The sequence below is a fragment of the Solea senegalensis genome, linkage group LG10 (assembly GCF_019176455.1).
Source record: "Solea senegalensis isolate Sse05_10M linkage group LG10, IFAPA_SoseM_1, whole genome shotgun sequence".
Lineage (NCBI taxonomy): Eukaryota > Metazoa > Chordata > Actinopteri > Pleuronectiformes > Soleidae > Solea > Solea senegalensis.
In genome coordinates this window covers 19,826,823-19,847,048 of record NC_058030.1, presented here as the reverse complement: position 1 = coordinate 19,847,048, position 20,226 = coordinate 19,826,823, and the positions used below count along the sequence as shown (strand labels likewise).

Here is a 20,226-nt window from a genome sequence, read left to right as displayed (position 1 = left end):
GCAGCCCTAATATAAATACGGACACTACAGATTACACTGTAGCCATTGCTGAACAGAACCACTGGACCACCTCTAAAAATATGATTCACTTACACACCCTTTAGAGCCCAGGTTGAAAGAATCTGCCTTCAAAGGCCTCTGGGGTACAGTTAAACAGCTTAGAAAAACAGTATTATTAACATACCTCACAACGTAAATGTGTTTTTTTTTTTTTTTTAACATTCTTCTCATGTCTTTCACCTCCTCTGCAGATACCAGCTGAACCTGTTTGCTAAAATGTGTCTGGACCGTCAGTACCTGGCCATCAATCAGATCTCCTGTCAGCTTCCTGTGGATCTTATCCTGCGCTGCATGTTCGACGACTGCTTGCCCTTCAACCTCAGAGCCTCCTTCTGCCGCCTCATGCTGCACATGCATGTGGACCGCGACCCGCAGGAGGCCGTGGTGCCCGTGCGCTACGCTCGCCTCTGGACCGAGATCCCCTCCAAAATCACTAAACATGAGTGAGTGTCTACATGTTGTGTCTGTGGCGTTTGTGGTACGTTTGGAGTGACCTAACGCAGGACGCCGCTGTCTGTGTGTGCAGTTTTGAGTACGAGTCCACCGACAGCTCAAGGGAGGAGATGAAGAGGAAGTTTGCTCCCACCATGGAGTTTGTGGAAGAATACCTCAAAGACGTCGTCAGCCAACATTTTCCATTTGGAGATAAGGACAAGAATGAACTGACACTCGAGGTAAAAAGTCAACATGGTTCGTCTGTACAGTTTATCTTTTTCAAATATGCAGAACACATACAGAGTTACGTAGGAAACGAGCCACAATAGAGGAGGACATGAATAAAAAACAAACTGACATTGACAGGACGGTAACAGCAGAAAGGTACTTCACTTGTCCGTGTTTATGTGCCACTCTAAAGTTCCTCATCGTGAGCTTGATTCACTTCTCTCTTCCAGGTGGTGAATCTGGCTCGTAACCTGGTTTACTTTGGTTTCTACAGCTTCAGTGAGCTGCTCCGTCTAACGCGCACCCTGCTGGCCATTCTGGATATTGTCCAGCACCCACTCACCTTCATGAACAAGCTCAACAAGAGTCCGGAGGCTGGTCAGTGCAGTGACGCTGTGAAAGTGAATCATTACCTTGCTGCGGTCGAACTTGGACTTACCTTTTAAATGCAGCTGTTAAAACAAAAAAACAAGTACAAATATGTTGTGCTAAAAGTACAAAATCAAGACTTTGCAGAAACACTGTGTTGGACTATATAAAACAGCTGTTATCACTTTAACATGATAATGTGTTTGTTTAAACTTGTGTTTTACATGTCGTAAAACTTTATGTATGACTTTATGATCACACTTTCATGCGCAAAGCAAAAATAATAACAATGCATTTTATGTTTACACCTCTTTTAAATATTCTCCTTAACACTTCACAATGTCTCATTTGTGTTTTCACATTATCTTCACTGCAGGTAAGTGTTAGAGAAGCATTTAACTATTTCCTGCGTTGAACATAATGTGAACAACACAAATGAGACATTGTAAAGTGTTAAGAAGAATATTTAAAAGAGAGGTAAACAAAATGAAGAGTGTGTGAGATGTGTGTGTGTGTGTGTGTGTGTGTAATATGTGACTTAGAAAGAAGGTCAGTGAAGTGGGAGTGGGGGTCTGGTGATGGACTTTGAAGTGTGGAGCTCCAGGTCCTGGGGGACACAGGTGATGCGGTCTCCGCAGTGGGCGTAGGTGAAGCAAAAATAATGCAATACAAATGTTTCCTTTCAGGCAACAATGTCCTGCGAACAATCCACGGCGTCGGAGAAATGATGACTCAGATGGTGATGAGTCGCGGTGTGCCACACAGCCTCCCCGACACCCCTCCCTCTCTGCGCTACAGTAAAGGCCACTTCCTGCTGGATAATGAGGATGTCATGGTGATGGACACCAAGTTAAAGATCATTGAGATCCTGCAGGTGGACGTCACTTTCTGCATGTATACAGTGCTGTTTAACATAAATCCTGGATTCATTTTTTTTTCCCCTTCCTGTTTTAGTTCATCCTGAGCGTGAGGTTAGATTACAGGATCACATACTTGTTGTCCATCTACAAGAAAGAGTTTGGGGATAAAAGCGTCACCGACAGCTCTGTGTCAGTGGCTGATCTGCCTCTAGTGACACGTAAGACACGGATCTTCCCTCACATTCTGAATCAGACGCTCGAGCTTCTGCTGAGTGCTTCTGTCAAACTAAACTGACGTGTTGTTGAATTTATTTTGTCTTTTTAGCGCCCGAGCCAGACATAGACGAGATTGCAGCCAAAGCAGAGAGCATGTTTGCTGGAAGGTAGGTGACGCTTCACTGAGTCTCAAACTCTCACCAAAGGAACTTTGGAAATGTGCCACATGCCGTCATCGCAACTCCTTTGGACGTCTGTAAAATGTTTCTCGATTCGTCTCAATTTTTCCTTGAAAAAAAGGTGCAATAATCCATAATGTATTGTGGACGTTAGCTCAGTGGTAGAGCGAGACGTCTTTCAACTCGAAGGTTGTGGGTTTGCCGATGTGTCCTTGGGCAAGACACTTAACCCCACCTTGCTCCTGACAGCTGTGCCTGCAGCATGTGAATGGGTATGAAAGATGGACTGATGAGAGTCGAGACTCGAGACTAGAACGGTGCTATATAAATACAGACATTTACCTACAGCTCTTTGAAATGCACCCAATAAATAAGCCGTATAATTATTATTATTATTTTTGTTATTATCCTGATTACATTAAGTAGGGATAAGAATAAAATCACTGTAGTGGATACAAATGAACACCAGAAAAACAGCGTGTCATTCGTGCAGCAGTAATCACGTACATCCCACTTGTGTGGAGAACAAAACAAAAAATTGGCCGAGACAGAGCCACGCTGTCTGAAACGGAGAGAGATGTGCTGCAGCAACCATCTGTCCGTGCCTCCAGCTGATTTATTTTTTATTTAAACAATGTTTACAGCTCGGGTTTATGCAGCTATAGGAAATGATCATGACAACATGGAGATGACTGGCTGAGACAGACAGCTGTGGCTATGGAGACCCTGTAGCACTGTCTCGCTTAAAGAAGCAGCGAGACAGACAGAGAGAGAGAGAGCGACAGATGCTGCAACAATCAGCTGATGCATGTCCACAAGTCCGCCCCTTGATTATAACAGAAAGGCGCTAATAAATGATTAAATAAAGCTGTATTTACCACCAGTTTATTTTCCTTTATTGAAGTGGTTTAATTATGGGATGTAATTCAGACCATTGTCGACGCAGGCGAACAGAGGCAGAGTGCAGACAGCTGAGATTTTTCTCTTTTTTTTTTGCCTCCACTGTAGAATTGTTCAAGAGAGGAAAACATTGCATCCCAACCTTGACTGCACTTTATTCTGGTGCTTCCACCAGAAACCTCTTGATGGTGTCGCTTTACCTGATCTATTTGACCTGCTTTAACACCTGTTGATGTAAACTTATAACTTATAACTTCTAGGGTATCTGGCTTTTGCAGTTTTGCAATGTTACTGCAGGGCACAAAATGAGTGTCTTTTAATATAAATAGTTAACCTTTGCAACGCTTGTGTTAAAAATGGCCAGCCAGGCACCTGTAGCACACATAAGTCGCACCCTGTACTGTATGATATGTTTTTTTTTGTCTTTTGTAGGCCCTTTTATTGCAAACACTTTTGCTTGTTACATGCCAGACAATCAAGCAGGATTACAGATTATATAAATGTTACATTTCTAAAAGTGATTCTTTAGTATGATTTTGAAGAAATAAAATATTGTAATGGTCAGGGAAGTTTTGTCTGTCATGCAGCATAACTTGGTTAATAATCATTATTGAGGGCATAGATTCAGTGTTGCTTTTTTTTTTAAAAAGAAAACTGGCTTATAAATACATTTTGATTGGAAGTGCAAATAAAAATGTGCATATTTGTATGATTCCAGCACAGAGTCGGGCGCAGTGGAGCTGGACGATGAGGGTGGCCGGACGTTCTTGAGGGTTCTGATCCATCTCATCATGCAAGACTATCCTCCGCTGGTGTCCGGCTCACTGCAACTCAACTTCAAACACTTCAGCCAGAGAGCTGATTTGCTGCAGGCCTTCAAACAGGTTAGAACGAAGCAGTTCCTCACAGACACTTGAGTGTTTACTGTTTGTAAACTGCTGCATTAGACACTTCCTGAGTCAAGGGATATTTTGGATGAGGAGGGCCAAACAGCTGAGAGGCTGTCTCTCCACTTGCTTTTCACACATATGTTTGTTCTTTCAATAGCTTCTGTGTGTGGTCTATTTCACGTTTGTGTGCGTCTGTGCTATTTCCAGGTCCAGCTGCTGGTGTCAGAGCAGGATGTGGAGAACTACAAGCAGATCAAGACGGACCTGGACCAGCTGCGTCTGACTGTGGAGAAGTCAGAGCTGTGGGTGGAGAAGAGTGGCGTCTACAGTAGTGAAGACCTGGTGGCCAGGCAGGGCAAAGAACAGAACATTGAGGTGCTGTCTGATCGTTTTCTAAAAGCAAAGTTTGACTGTGACATTTAAGATCCACAGGAAGTTACTTTACCGCCATCAGTCATTCAGCTGCTGCTTCGTTTGTTAGTGACAATCAAAGTTGTCGCGAAGCAAAGTGCATATGCTTCTGTTATGTAGCAGCAGTGTGTTTATGACCGCTGCCACGGAGGTTCTGTGAAGGGGCGTATGATGATAATGCCTGATACATTTGAGGATCCTGGGCTGCACTGTTGATGATCTGAAATGTAGATAATTTAGCCAATAAATGACTAAATTACTAATTATTAATAAAAAAATAATAATAATAATGATGATGATGAAATATTGTAACACTTTCTATGAAACTTGCATCTATAATGCATTATAAGCTGTGTAATTCTATACTATATACACAGTAATGATTATTTATATTTATCAAAACACCATGTCACTATGATGCCAGTGTCTAATGTGCATATATTTATAATCATTCATAAGCGATTCATTTATCGCAATAATAATCACAGCATGGGGCACTGACGCACTGTTGATCCCTCACTCTCTTTGCAAAGTAGAATTCTCAGTGTTTTACATCACAGTCACTAGTATAATGTGATTTTAAGTGTCCATTTGGTGCTTTATGTAAAGTGATGAATCCCCTGCTGTAATCGGACGTAATTCATTACAAGTCACTAGAAGCACTCGATGTTTTTTGGAGTAAAATGAAAAAGTCAAAGTCAGAAATGTATTGAAGAAGGAAAAATGCCTGAATTATAGTCACCGTCAGATCTAAAGAAATGGGCCCAGTGTTGTGGTTCCTCTGCCGGCACATGCTTCACATCCACTGATCAGGTTTTAACAGTTCCAACCTACATGTGATCTAGTGTGGAGAAGCTTCTAGGGACATTTAATATCTTGTCCATAAGGTGTTTATTTTTTTGTCTGCTTTTGTTTGTTTTTGAATCTGAATCAGAAACAGTTTATTGATCCCCGGGGTGAAGTTTTCCTTCGTTACAGTGACTCCAACTAAGATCAGACACTAACAGAGGTTCCCAGCCTATATTCAGATACATATACTAAAGTCCATGGTTCTCAAACTGTGGTACGTTTAGGACCAGTGGTACGTGAGCTTCCTCACAGAAAGAAGATACAGAAATACGTGTGAGGAAGAGGAGGATGATGAGAGAGCAAATGATACCAATACACAGTACAAAAAACAATATAAGATAAGTAATTCAACTAAAATAAGAGAACTGTGTTAAAGTTATGTAGAAAATGTAATTTAACCTAAATAAATACCCTAATAACCTCACATAAACGTTTTTCAAGTTTGAAATATGCCACTTAATTGGTACAGATATTAAATATGAACAGTGCATCTCAAAAAAAAAGTACATGGATTTTAATGGACATTTTCTTCTCAAGGAAGGATTTTTTTTTAGATATTGTTGTTGATCTGGACATGGATATGGATTAAGGATCTTATTTAAAAAAAGTTATTAACCTTGTGAGATGGGGGAGTGTATTGACGCTGCTGGAATATGAGTGGACTTGGCACAAGTTTACCGTCTCCGAGTGTGTTCTCTACTATAATGAATAGCGGTTTCAGAACAGGAAGCTACTTCTAAATCCATTTTAACAGTCAAGCCTGTGACTGGAATTGCCTCAAGAACATTAGTTTTACTTTTGTTGTGAGAGAAAAGTAATGGCTCAGATCAATGCAGAGATTTTCCACTTGACAGTGTGACAAATGTGCATTAATTAGAAACAGGATACAGATGCCGCTCCGTCTCAAAGATTAGGCGAATGTTCCGAAAGCTAAAGTGTTTTTCTTTGTTTGTGTGTTTTTTCCAGGAGGTCGTCCTGAGCCCAGTACAGGATGGTGATATTAAACCTCAGATTGACAGTAATAAGGCAAACAACTATAACATTGTCAAAGAGGTGAGGCCCATGTCCCTGGTTATTCTTGTGAGATGTATTTATTTATTTATTTATTTTTTTGTCCTGCTGTGGTCCCACTTTTTAAAATATCCCTCTGTTTCATATGCAGATCCTGCTGCGGCTCAGTAAGCTGTGTTTTCCCAGTAAGAAGAGCCGTGTGCAGCAGCAGAGGCTGCTGAAGAACATGGGCGCCCACACTGTGGTGCTGGACCTGCTGCAGATCCCCTATGAGCAGGTGAGCATCCACCAAAATAACAGCCAGCAAAGTTGGCTCCTCCCACATGATGTTGGTGGAAAAATCTGAATGTGACAGCTTGTATGTTTCTTGATGATATTTAATCACCTTTGTGGGTTTGGTTCTGCTTTTGAACAGAGCGATGAGAAGATGAATGAGATCATGACCCTGGCACATACGTTTCTGCAGAACTTCTGCAGAGGAAATCCTCAGAACCAAGTTCTGCTGCACAAACACCTTAACCTTTTCCTCACTCCAGGGGTATGTCACTCACTATCCTCTCACTGTCCTTTCTTTTGATATTATATATATATTTTTCTTCTTTTTCTTCTTCTTCCTCCAAATGAATCACATTTCTGAGGGCCTGAACATCCCCCCAAAACTCACGGATCTCTCCGGCCGCATCAATCCTGGTTTAATTTACGTGGGAAAGTCGCTCGGTGAAAAATTTGAAGTGGGAGGGGCTAAAAAACTAATAGCGTTACAGACGGACAAAATGAAAAATTACAGTCAGATTTACAGAACCATAAAATGCCAAAACCCACACAAGGGTTCTCCAAAACCTTGTGTGTATGAGTTGAGACATCTATCGTCAGTAGAGCTGAAACAATTAATCAATGAATCGATTACTAAATTAATCGACAACTATTTTGATAATTTGAAGCTTTTTTCATGATTAAAACAAGATTTCCGATGTTTTAAGCTTCTTAAATGTGAATATTTTTTTAATGTCTTTGCTCTGGTTTGTGTGCTGTTTTGAGAACATCGTCATATCCAGGTTTGACGAACACCGATCAACATTTTTTTAAGATGAATCAATTAATCGAGAAAATAATCGACAGATTAATCGATTATGAAAATAATCATTAGTTGCAGCTCTAAACGTCAGTGTTCATTTAAAAGCATCCAGTAAGATCATTCATTACAAATGATTCCAAGCCCATGGAACAGCAAAGTGGAACTCCGTTTTTCCTTATTTAGTCCAAAGTTGAGGAACATGTAAAAAAAAAAAAAATCCTGCCAGTGAAGGCATTAATGTCCACCATTCATAAGAAGAATGTAGGAGCCTAGTTAGGAGGTAATAAGCCCAAATGGCTACGCAGATACAAATATAGACAGATGAAAGTGGCTGTAACAAAAGGCAGTTGTGAATAAGGAGTTTGAAATTTGTGATGAACATTAGTTCACCATGATAGACAGATAGTGTGCAGCAGGTGTAAACACATAATATACGTACGTTTTTCTGAATATACACTTAGATTGAAGGTATTTGTTTGAATTTACTTGGCCAGGGATTGAAAGTGTACGTGTGTCTAGATTTAGAGCAGCAGCGGAGAATTATCACACAATGAGAGGAAATTACAACGTGGCAATAATGGCTTATAACAATATTGTATATGTTAAATGTCCACTGAAAATGTGAGTGTTAGCTAATCTTTTCTGAATCGCCCTGTTATAATTCTCTGTCTGTGAGAGACGGATCCACACTGGCATGTCTGTGGTCTACTTCCTGTCCACTTTCAGCCCTCTATAACCCCCATACTTTCACCTCAGACCCTCGTTTTTCGTCTCCTCTTGTTGATGTGCTATTGATATCAGTAAAGCCAGTTTTTCAGTGCAACATATTTCTTTAATCTCTAGTGATGCATCATGGTCAACATGTCTTAATTTAATAAATAGTTAATGAGGTATAATTTCACTCTCAGAGCTCTGGAAGGTTCAGTGGCCTTGATTTTCCATTCAGTGTCCAGAATCAGTTTTATGTCACACTAAGCACTAAAAGTTAGTTACAGCGGACTTGTCCTACTTTAAAAAAAAAAAAAAAGCCCTCTTCTCTTGTGCAGTGTACAGACGTATCTGCAGAATTATCAATAATGAAAAATACAGAGTCCAGAACAACAACAGCCTGTCAGTAGAGAAAGTAATATGACGTCTGAGACGGTTTTCTTTGTTGTCTTTTCTCGGTCACACAAAGGAATCAATATTCTGTGAAAATGAAACCAATCTTCTGTCTGTCTGAATTCTGGCCTCTGTTTTCTTCCCCCTCACCAGTTGCTGGAAGCTGAGACGATGCGTCACATCTTTATGAACAACTACCAGCTGTGCAATGAAATCAGCGACCGAGTGGTTCATCACTTTGTCCACTGCATAGAAACGCACGGGCGACACGTTCAGTACCTCAAGTTCTTGCAGACCATTGTGAAAGCTGACGGGAAGTATGTGAAGAAATGTCAGGACAAAGTAATGACTGAGGTGAGAATTTACTCAAGTTTAGGTTTATTTGTATATTAACCACATTTAATCCTACACTACGTGGATTTTGGTCACAGTTTATTTATGGTGAAACGGTGGAGACACACAGAGAATATCTTTTCATGGGAAGCCTTGATGGGATAGAATCTTTCCCGGTTATACTCAACCTGGCCAATCTGTGGATTTCCATCAGCATGCGTTTATGCTCGTTTTCCATTTGCGCATAAATAAACCTGAATGGAAACACAGAACATTTGGAAATAGTTTTTATGCACAAGTTGGCGTATCAATGAAACAAAAATACAAATAAGTGCACATTCTACTGCACAAAAAAGCAAATATTACCACAATAATGCTGCTCTTTATTTACATCATCCACCTTCTGCCTTGTTGCCCTTTTGTGATGACTTTACATTTTTCTCCACCTGCTGCGCGTCTCGGTGAAGTAACTTTCAATATTTGCTGAACAGTGGTGGATAGAAGCACACATACAGTACAGTACAGTACAGTACATGCATATTGTGCAATATTAAAAAAATGTGATAATGCACTTAAAATGTAAAATGTATCACGTGGGTAAAGTTGGAAAGATATTCACCGTCTGCAATCAATAATCTAATTTTGATTTTTTTTTAAATCCTTATCCTTATTTTAAGGAAAATTATTGTGTTAATTCAGAAAAGAACAGCTTATTTCCAGGTGATTGCAATATGATATAAATTTAATTAATCAGAATATACCCTTTTTTTCCAATGCTTTTTAAAACCTCTTTGTAGCACATGCTGGTATTTCCCATGGTTAAGAAATATTAGCCAATGAAAGCAAATAACTGAGTTCTTGATATTTTATATGTGATAGTGATAGTGATACCTCTAACATCTCTGTGTGTCCAGCTGGTGAACGGAGGCGAGGACGTGCTGGTGTTCTACAACGACCGCTCCTCGTTCCCGGTGTTGCTGCAGATGATGGGCTCCGAGCGGGAGCGGACCGACGAGGACGGAGCGCTGGCCTATCACAACACGCTGGTGGAGCTGCTGGCTGCCTGCACCGAGGGCAAGAACGTCTACACTGAGCTGAAATGCAACTCTCTGCTGCCACTGGACGACATAGTCAAAGTTGTCAATGATGTCAACTGTATACCAGAGGTAGTGGAAATACACAGCGATTGAATCCCCGCTTTTCCTGCACTTTTATAACTAGATTTGCCCATATAATGGTCCCATTACAGTACAGTAACAACATGGTACTAGTGTAGTAGAAGAAAAAGGTTATACCAACTTATTCCTATAGTAATTAGGAAGTTAAAGCTTGGTAATAACATTGCAAAAATATGAGGGCGGATGAAATTCAACTTTTTGGGTCATTCATTATCAATTTTAATTCAAATATTTAATGTGATGGTATTACATTGATTGTAGCCTATAGTAATTCTCATTACCAAGCTTTTACTTGAATAGTTTGGAGGTATCACTGTAATATTATCTATTAATTACCACAATACCACAATATTACAAAATGATCACCATACTATTGCCTAATCCTTGGCTTTTAATCCTTGTATTGAATTGAATTTGACTTGACATTGTTTCTTGTTCTGTATTGTGATTTTTTTCTTTTTAATTTTAATTTCTTTGTATTCATTTTTTTTGACACCAAGAGTTTTTATTCTGGAACAATTCAATTTGATTCCATGGAATACAATATTTTGTCAAAGGTAGACATTAATTTGTTAGTCACAATTTAGCATAGGCTAAATCCATCATATTTCATAAAAGACTGGAGAATCCTGTATTTTTTCGTTTTCTGACAAATATAAGGCACTACCTACCTGTTAAAGTGTTTACTTTGGCACAGTTAGGGGAAGAAAACTGAACGCCTAATATATGAACAAACATTACTTGCTCCAAAATTATAACATAGCTTCAAATATAATAGGATTTTGTTGAAAATGTTCTACATTTTTTGGCTACAGTTAAAACTCACATTGTTTATCTGAAAGTAATCGACCGTCACTTCCTTTTATTTGTAGGTGAAAACAGCTTATGTGAACTTTGTGAATCACTGCTACGTGGACACTGAGGTGGAAATGAAGGAGATCTACACCTCCAACCATATCTGGAAACTATTTGACAACTTCCTGGTGGACATGTCCAGTGTAAGGCTCTGTTTATAAGGTCACAAGTGTATGCCAGATATTTTTACTAATGACACGGTGTCTATGTTAACATACACACGTGATTTATTGATTTGTGAATTAATCTTTGCTTTTAAGGTATGCAACACAACAACAGACCGCAACCATGCCGATCTGGCCCTGGAGAAGTACGTGACAGAGGTGGTGATGGCCATTATCAAGAGTTTCTTCAGTTCACCTTTCTCTGTCAACCACTCCAACCTTCAGGTAATGTTTTCCTCCTGTGACCCTCAGGTGGAAAGGCTCATTCAAACCTTGCATAAATGCATAAATGATTCACTCTTTCCCTCCACCCTAAAAAAAAACAACTAAATCTGCCTCTTTGTTCACAGACAAACCAGTCTATTTTCATCAAGCTGCTCCAGTCGTCTTTCAGGATCTATAACTGCATCTGGATCAACTCAGCTCAGAAAGCTAATATTGAGAGCTCTATCAAAACACTGGCGGATGTGGGTGAGTGTTGCTCGTCCTCTGTGCAGCCTTCATGGACAAAAAAAGCATTTAAAGTTCCCTCTGAATAGAATAAAAAAAAAAACCTTTATGTTCTTCCACAGCTAAAGCACGGGCCATAGCCATCCCAGTGGACCTGGACAGTCAAGTCAACACTTTGTCTCTCAAGGTCCACAGCAACATGGTGCAGCGGGCAGCCAAGGATTGGAGGATCTCTGCTCGCTCACGACCACGCAAGGAGCCACTGGGTGTCCCCGATTACAAGAACATCATTGAGAAGCTGCAGGTGCGTGGACTAAGATGCTGCAGCCAATCACAGCATGGCTAACTTTTCTAAAATGTAGCATGGTTTTCTGAGTTGGTGGTAATGTTTTTTTCTGCAGAACATATATTGATCCTGTGTGTGTGTGTGTGTGTATGTGTGTGTGTGTACAGGGGGTCGTGTCCTGTCTGGAGGAGCAGTTCAGCCCAAAGGTTCAGGCAGAATTTTCAGTGCTGGTTGATGTTCTTTACAGCCCAGAGCTGCTGTTTCCAGAGGCTGCACGGTTACGCTGTGAGAGCGGAGCGTTCATGTCCAAGTGAGTCTCTGTCTAAAGGCAGAATTACAATTAAAAACACAAACACAGGCACATATGGTGCTAAAAGTCAGAGAGTCAGAAACCGAGAGCCTGAAAAGTAATCAATTAGATCTCTAATTCTAAAACAGACTGGGATCCAGTGTGTGAGAGAGCTAAAATGGTGGTGATATGATCATATTTCTTAGTTGCAGTTAGTGTCTGTAGTTGATCCACTGCTTTTTAAAATCAGGCAAGTAAAGACTATTAAAGTGGATCAGGTCATGGACAAATGACTCTGTGTCATTCAAATCTCAAATCTCTGCTATCAAACCAGACAGAATGATTCCAGAGAGTTGGCCTGACGTGTTGCCACAGGGAGCCAGTAGATGGCAGAATTTGTTATACCTCCGGTTTGGTTCAATTTTATGTCATAGACGCAGTTAAATAAAGAGTTGACTATTCTTGGGTCTGATGATGGGATGGCACATGTATAACGGTGTGTCATCAGTGTAAAAATGGACATCGGTATGGTAGAGATGGTGTCAGTTGACATGTGTTTTTATGAGAAGAGTTTATAGGGAGAGAAAGAATGGTCCCAACACGGAACCTTGTGGCACACCATAGAGTGGAATAGCAGCATTATTACTGTCAGAGACTTATTTAACAAGGCAAGAGGATTTGGAAAGAATATGGAAGTGAAGAAAATTATAATTATTATTATTTTATTATGTAAAATACTTAGCTTAAAAATTCTGTTCTACTTCATCTAATCTAATGCATTTATGGTGGACTACTGAAAGTAACACACATATTACAAATAGTTGTATGCAGTACTTGATCAAACCTCCAGGCGCACTGTAACTCTGTTGCTGCAGCAGCTTCTGCTGTCTGACCTCCCTGGAGAACACAAAAGGAGATTTCATCTGTAAATATTGCTTTGTTTGTCACTTGTGAGAGACGGTGACTGCATCGGCCGCACAACCATGGTAAACGAAAGAGCACTTGTTGTCACTCCGCCAGGCTCATCAAACACACCAAGAAGCTCATGGACAAAGAGGAAAAGCTGTGCATCAAGATCCTGCAGACACTCAGAGAGATGCTGGACAAGAAGGAATGTCTTCAGGAGTCTGTGAGTACCCCGACCCTGGTCAGGATCCTACAATTCACTGATCACATTGCTGTGGATGTATTTCCTGTCCTCATGTGCCAGCAGTGCTGTGCACCTATCAGCAGTGCAGTGCAGTGCTTGTTTTCTCCCTGGTCTGTCGGCCCAGAGCCCAGACTCCCCTTCATCAGTATGCTGTGGGCCTTCCTCTCTTACATAAGGCAGGGAGGCACTTGAGGACACACTCACACTGAGAGAGAGAGAGAATAGGAGGGAGGAAGGAAGGGAAGGAAGAGTGTGTGTGTGTGTGTGTGTGTGGAGGGGTATGCACTGAACAAACAAATCAATACTGCAGCGTGTGGGGGGGTGGGGGGTTGTGCCTTGTCCTTTGCACCCCACCCCCCAGCCAAAGAGTTGGAAAGTGAATGACAAGAGTTTGTAGAGGAGACTGAAGGTGGTGGTTGTTTGTGTGTGTTTGTGTGCAGTAGAGGAGGAGTGGGTGGTTAACGGACAAAGGATAAAACAAAAAAGTCAGCTTTGCATTGTAATCACTTTTGGAGATGCAGGTGATTTCACTGAACTCAAGAAGTCAGTCTGTGTTCATCAGAAAATCAGTGAGAAAAAACAAGGCCAAACAATTGGAGCTCCATTTATTCCACTTAAAGGTCCAGCCTGTAACTTCTGGGAGGGTTTATTGGCAGAAAGTAATCAAGTATTAGTGTTAACGACTATGAAATAAAAAACATTTAGTTTTCGTAGCCTTGGAATATGCCTTTTATCTGTAATTAAGGCAAGGGCCTTGCTTTATGGAGGCCATTTTGGGAAAAGGCGGGATAAGCGGAGAGGTCTGACGATGCCAGTACTACACATTCTCACTGGTAAAAAAACAAACAAACATGAAATCTGTAACCGTCATGATAATCAGGCTGTCTGGATTTATTTAGATTTTATGGCTGTAGTATTGTCAAAAAAAGCTCAACGAGTCAAGTGCTTCTGACCCTTTTACTCTTTCCATTAAGTGCCAGTTATACAAACGTGTGACGCGCTGGTGAAACTCGTCTGTGATTGGACGGTCGTTCCGCGGAAGTCCCGAGGGCTACCGTAATCTATCTGTATCTATCCATCCATCCTCTACCACTTTATCGGGTCACGGGGGGCTGACATAGGGCGAAAGGCAGGGTACACCCTGGACAGATCACCAGTCCATAGTTTTTGAATTTTCTAGGTATCACAAACGGTCTAGGAGTTACGGTAATGAGAAGTACGCATGCGAAGGATTGGTAACAGAAGGGTTAAACGGATTCTCTGCAGGGTCATTTTTTCTTCTTTTCCTCCGTGTTTCGTAGGGATTCGAATTCCGAGTAATTTTCAACACAACGCTAAGTTTTATCTTCAGCTGTGAGCTCAGCCATTCGCCATGAATGTTTTAGCAAACCTCACTTTTTACACCTTGGGATTGCGCTTACTTCATTTTATTAGCAACTTAAATTTCACTGTTGAGTATAAACAACGGACCTAAGTAAAGTGCACAGAACAGTCCATTCCAACTTTATTTGTAAAGCGCTTTAAAACAACCACAGTGGACCAAAGTGCTGTACAGAATAATAAATAAAAGGCAGAATAACTAAAAGGCATAGAAGCTCACACCAGGCAATAAAATACATCCAAAAAAACCAAACCTAAAATAAATTAAAAGACATAAAACATGTGTTAAAATAACAGCTACACAATGAACCACAATCTAATCTAATGAAAAGAGATGAGTTTGAAGAATACATTTAAAAACAGACAGGGAAGGAGGTGCGTCTAATGTGAGCAGGCAGATCAGTCCAGTGTTTAGGGGCCACAGCAGCGAGAGCACTGTCCTCTCACACACACTCAGGAGCAGCTGATCAGCTGACCTGAGCGAGCGGGGCAGGTGTGTGAGGGTGTAGCAGCTCGGAGAGGTCGCACGGGGCAAGGCCATTAAGGGATTTGAAATCAAATACACACATTTTAAAATTGATCCTGAAGAGTATGGGCAGCCAGTGGAGTGGAGCTAAGATGGGGGGGAAATGTGCTCACATACGAGCGCCAGTTAAAAGAAACGTGCGACGGAATAATAACAACTTTGGTTTTCTTCTAGTGTGTGAAAAAAACAACACAGGGCAACATTAGTGGGTTCACTCAGGTTTACCCGCTCATTTTAGTGAAATGGGGGCTTAATTCTCGGGATCGAGACAAGGTGTGTCGTGTGTGCCGCTGTCTCTATTTCAGTCAGTTCTTGTGATTCTGTGTACGTGCCTTTACCGCCCTTCTCCGCGAAACTGCGTCCGTGAATCTGCCAAGATATCTCTCTCAATATAGTAGTCAGCCGGTGTCCATTACAGCAACTTGTCAGAGTCAGAGTTTTCTTTTCTCTCCTTGTGTCAGTCAGTCAGCCAAGTTGTTGTTTGTTGTTTTTATTTATTTTATTTTTTGTGTGGAATAACAGTCACTTTTCTAAGAAAACAGCTCAGCACTTTCCCGAAAGCCAGACAACGATATGTGAGATGTCGTCTTGTGTAGGTGTGTGTGAGTGAGTGAGGGAGTGAGTGAGTGAGGGAGTGAGTGAGTGAGTGAGTGAGTGTGCTCACACATGCATCTGTAGCTTCTCTTTGTCATTTTCCCCGTCGCCCTGAGCGTGGTGCTGCAGCCTCAGGAGCGAAAACGGCTGATGGAAATAATGAGAGAGGGAGAGGCCGACAGACAAAAACAGAAGGAGAGAGAGAGAGAGAGAGAAAGAAAGAGAGACAGAGAGAGAGAGAGTGACAGCATAGGCGGCAGAGGTTGGTGGCTCCCCTGGGGTGCAATAGGTGGGTGGAGGAGAGTGAGAGAAAGCAATGGTGGTAGAGTGATATGGAGGGAGGGAGGGAGGGAGGGAGGGAGCCATGTGAGGAGCCATGTGAGTGGAAGGGAAAAAAAAGCGGGCAGCGGCTGCAGGGTGAGGGATTGGAGAGAAGCAGAGTCTGCTCAGTCCATGAGGAGACAGGGCAGGGGGTGCGCTTACGTAACAGCCTGCAGTGGCTGAGCCAGCGTCACGTGTACCATCACGTTCTCCCTCCTTCCCTCGCTCCCTGCCTCCCTCCCTCCCTCCCTCCTTACTCTCACTCTTCTGTCCACTGCCTCTCTTCCTTTTTTTGCCCCCTCCGTGCCTTGTCTCCGTCTATCACATTCTGTCTGCCTGCTTGAATTATTTTCTCTCTCCTCTCTGGTCTCACCGAGGCGCTGCTGTTTGTTTGTTTGGGTCATAGTCGGGTTGCTGGTCAGGAGACTCTTATTTTTCTGCCTAACTTGTTTTGACTGTCAGGTAACGGAACATTTAAAGGCACAGTGTGTGCAATTTAGCAACTTCTACGGGTAAAGTTTCAAAGCTGAATCTTTGTCTCTAGAACTCAAACTGTGTTTAGTTTGTAAAATAAAAACATGGACAGTCCAACATAGAGCAGACCCCCCCCCCCGATGTAAATATAAAGGGCTCATTCTGCGCTAATGAAAACAACAATTCATACATTCAAAACATTATACACACTTATAAACGTTAATAAAAACATTTCTGATCCACTTACCCTCAGGGTGATTTGAGTCTTTTGGGGAAAAAGTCTCTGAACTCATATTCAAATATTACATTTGCAGAAATTAGCACAAAGTGCCTCGATAGACTTGTATTTTGGATTTTTCATTTAATGGAATTCATATTTTAAGAATAAAGCTGTTGTTTTCCAAATTTCATGTGAAAATGCTTTCGACTCTCGATCACCAACATACAGTCTTAGCGATTTATTGTGCCACTTATCCAGGAACTCACAATCTTGTTTTCACTTTAATACATTCCCGAAAAAATATGTGTATACTTGTTTACGTGGTTTTCTAAAATTTACATTTAAATTTTTTTCTTTAATGTAACATGACGTCAGATTGTAATATTTTATGCCATTTAATTGTGCAAATTAATGTTTTTCATTTTAATTTGAGACGACCTCTTAACTTTTAATGTTTTTTGTAACATTACAAACATTAGTTCATCTGTTTCCTTATGAAAATGAACCAAATGGAGGTAGATTGTGGAACTATATTAAAGCATATTTTTACATTTATCCCAGTGATATTGTGAACCAGGACAAAAAGTCAAATACACGTTTAAGTCCTATAACACCATTTCCTCAGACGCCAGCTTGCCGTGTGTTATTTCTGTGATCACATGTTACACCTGTGTATGTACTGTCGAAAGCGTGTTGTCCTATTTCAGTCTGAAAAGCCACTTATGTAATATCAAACACTCTTTCACACTCTTTCTCCCTCCTCCCTCTCTTTCACACTCACCCCTGTCATTCACACAGTCCGTCTGTCTCTCTCCCTCTCTGTCCATCACCCTCTTCCCGCCCCTTCCTGCCTGTCATTCTTGCCATGTTTCACACCACCTGCCCAAAGCAAAGCAGATTTACAGATTACCGCCCTCTAAGTGCATCACATGCACACATGTAAATGCAGTACGTCAGACTCACACACACACACATGCACATGCGGTGTCCCTGTGTGAGCTCGTCATGCAGGCTTTTCCCTGACGACCTGTCTGCTGACGGGAACAGTGAGACATGGCTCAGGTGCAGGGTCACGCAGAGGTCACGCTGACTCTGGTTTGACCGTTGAAAATGCATTATTCATCTCCGTTTTTCACTCTTGCTTTCATTTCTCCAGATCTATCAGTCAGGTGTCTGTTGGCTGAGTGTTGTTTTGGTTTCCATAGCGATGGGGGAATAGCACATGTTGTTTATGTCTCTGCTCTTGCCCTGACTGGTCCTCTGTACCTGCTGTAAAAATGTCCTTAGACCAAAAAGCATCACCGCTCCGTGTCTAACTCTGTGGAGGAAAGAGAAAAAAAAAAAACCCACTTCACTCAAATTAAGGGCCACTATAAATGAGACTGATTGTCACTGACTGTGGAAAAGTGTTTGGACACAGCCCACACTATGTTATGTGAATGTGGCTGGCTGCATGTGAGTTTGGTCACCAGCGCCAAGGAGGCACATGACATGAGATGGGAGGAGTTACACAAAGTGCATCGTGTTTGCATGGATTGCTTCTAGCATTTAGTTTTGCTAATGATAAGCGCTAACGGGCAAAATAGTAGAAACTGAACTCCATACAACGCAATGAGAGGAAATCAACCATTTGTTGAATTTCATATAATTTGATACTTGACCTTTTGTCAGGATGTGGTTTGTAGTGTCGGTCTGTTTGTGTCATGGCATAACCTGGGTAAACCATTTTGGCCAACTACAGAATCTCCTGAAAAAGTTTTTATTCCTGGTGTGCTAGAGGCTGTCTTACTAGATTATGATACAGAAGCAGAGTCTAGCAGTAAATAAAACTTTACATACGGTTACGTTCGCTGTACTTCAGTCTTTCGTTTTTACCTTGTTACTCCCCACATCCCCTGGACTGTACGGGGCCGTAACAGTCAGTCATGACTAACTATGTAGCAGTGATTGCTAACGATGGTGGCGAGGACAAGGACAACGACCTTGTCTGAGTAGCTTTTGGGCATAAACGTGATTCGATGGCTACAGCCTACATTGTGTGATTTGCATATAATGTGATCCGACTGGCCCACGCTTGTTTTCTCAGCATTTTGATGCATGCAATGCCAGCAAAGCGAAGGAATGGTGGACCCACATTGCAGTGCGGCAATGCTTTCCATTCAACATGAAAGAGAAGCGTTTCAATTAGAGCCTCCGTCGCGTACGTGCGAGTCGGCTGTAATGCGCCTGCAAATTAGGCACTGAATTCAACACCTCACATTAACAGAACCGAGAGTCTACAGCCTCGTTTTCAGCCCTGTGACGCTGTTACATTGTGTTTTCAGCTGAATTATTGTGTCAGTTCACCTTTTAGTGGGAAACAAGGGTCCACATTTGCTGACAATCTATTCCGAAGGTGTGTTAGACAGTTCATGCAAAGGGATCCGTACACTATTAGGATTCATGATGTGGGAACCATGAATGTCTGTCAATGATGGATTATTTTAAAAGATCAGTGACGGCTGTGACCTGATGAAAAGTCAGGAGATTGATCAAGTTAAGTGGATTCATTCCTTGAGGGCAAGGAATGGCATCAGTCCATCAAGCAGTTATTGAGGCACTTGAGTAAGTTTTTTATTGAAAGGTCTTTCTCTTATTTCTCTTAGACACATGCAGTGGTACCAGTCGGACAGCTCTTTTTTAAACCTAGCTGCTCTTGTAATCAGTCTCTGCTAATTCCTTTCCTCACATGTGAGCATCATTTGTTTTGCTCGTTAAGTAAAAAGCGTGTTATTTGCTGTGGAACCGCGGCTTGAAAACAGCATAAATGGCGGCACATGATGTGGCGTGCGTCTGCACATGTGTCTCTTGCCGAGTTCCGTCAGATGCTTGTACCACGGTAATTTCTTGGCCCTGGGTACAAGGCTGCCATTCACCACTTTCTTCACAGTGGTGTGACAAGCACCATCACATACTCAACACAAACAAATCCAATGAGATGCTGTTTGACCCCGAGTCTTATGGTGATCATTCACCAGTGGCCATTCATAATTAGACCATAGGACATTGATTCCCGCTGGATGTCCACATGGATTATAATCTAGTGTGCAGGAAGGACCTATGTGGAAGTCAGCTGTACCATCTGTACCTCCTGTGGAGGCTCCGAGCCTTTTGATATTACCCAGGAGTTCCACCGCCGCCTCCTCTTCTACTCTGCTGTAGTGGGAAGCCCCCTGCGCTACAGGATCTATGCATAGTTTGGTAATCTGGCCCAGATTAACATACTGTACGATGGTCCGTCAGCACACCATTCTCCAAGATCATCTCATACCCAACCCATGCCCTTCACACAGAGGTTCAGCTCAGACAGATGGTACAGAGAAACTCCTTTGTGCCGCACTGCCTTGTTTTACCGCTGTATGCCTGGACGTGTGTGTAATGTT

General features: G+C 41.7%; 1 protein-coding gene across 1 annotated transcript in view; it reads left to right on the top strand.

Moving 5' to 3' along the window:
* itpr2 (inositol 1,4,5-trisphosphate receptor, type 2) overlaps positions 1 to 20,226 on the top strand; it is an 80,546-nt gene that overhangs the window by 29,472 nt on the left and 30,848 nt on the right. Inside the window, exons 19-37 of the mRNA XM_044035660.1 lie at positions 252 to 503; positions 587 to 734; positions 954 to 1,101; positions 1,779 to 1,966; positions 2,047 to 2,170; positions 2,278 to 2,335; positions 3,966 to 4,131; positions 4,345 to 4,512; positions 6,364 to 6,450; positions 6,560 to 6,685; positions 6,824 to 6,946; positions 8,738 to 8,938; positions 9,832 to 10,083; positions 10,968 to 11,093; positions 11,211 to 11,339; positions 11,465 to 11,585; positions 11,687 to 11,868; positions 12,018 to 12,160; positions 13,160 to 13,268. Coding sequence (XP_043891595.1) covers positions 252 to 503; positions 587 to 734; positions 954 to 1,101; positions 1,779 to 1,966; positions 2,047 to 2,170; positions 2,278 to 2,335; positions 3,966 to 4,131; positions 4,345 to 4,512; positions 6,364 to 6,450; positions 6,560 to 6,685; positions 6,824 to 6,946; positions 8,738 to 8,938; positions 9,832 to 10,083; positions 10,968 to 11,093; positions 11,211 to 11,339; positions 11,465 to 11,585; positions 11,687 to 11,868; positions 12,018 to 12,160; positions 13,160 to 13,268 — 2,851 coding nt within the window. The remainder of the gene's footprint in view (positions 1 to 251; positions 504 to 586; positions 735 to 953; positions 1,102 to 1,778; positions 1,967 to 2,046; positions 2,171 to 2,277; positions 2,336 to 3,965; positions 4,132 to 4,344; positions 4,513 to 6,363; positions 6,451 to 6,559; positions 6,686 to 6,823; positions 6,947 to 8,737; positions 8,939 to 9,831; positions 10,084 to 10,967; positions 11,094 to 11,210; positions 11,340 to 11,464; positions 11,586 to 11,686; positions 11,869 to 12,017; positions 12,161 to 13,159; positions 13,269 to 20,226) is intronic.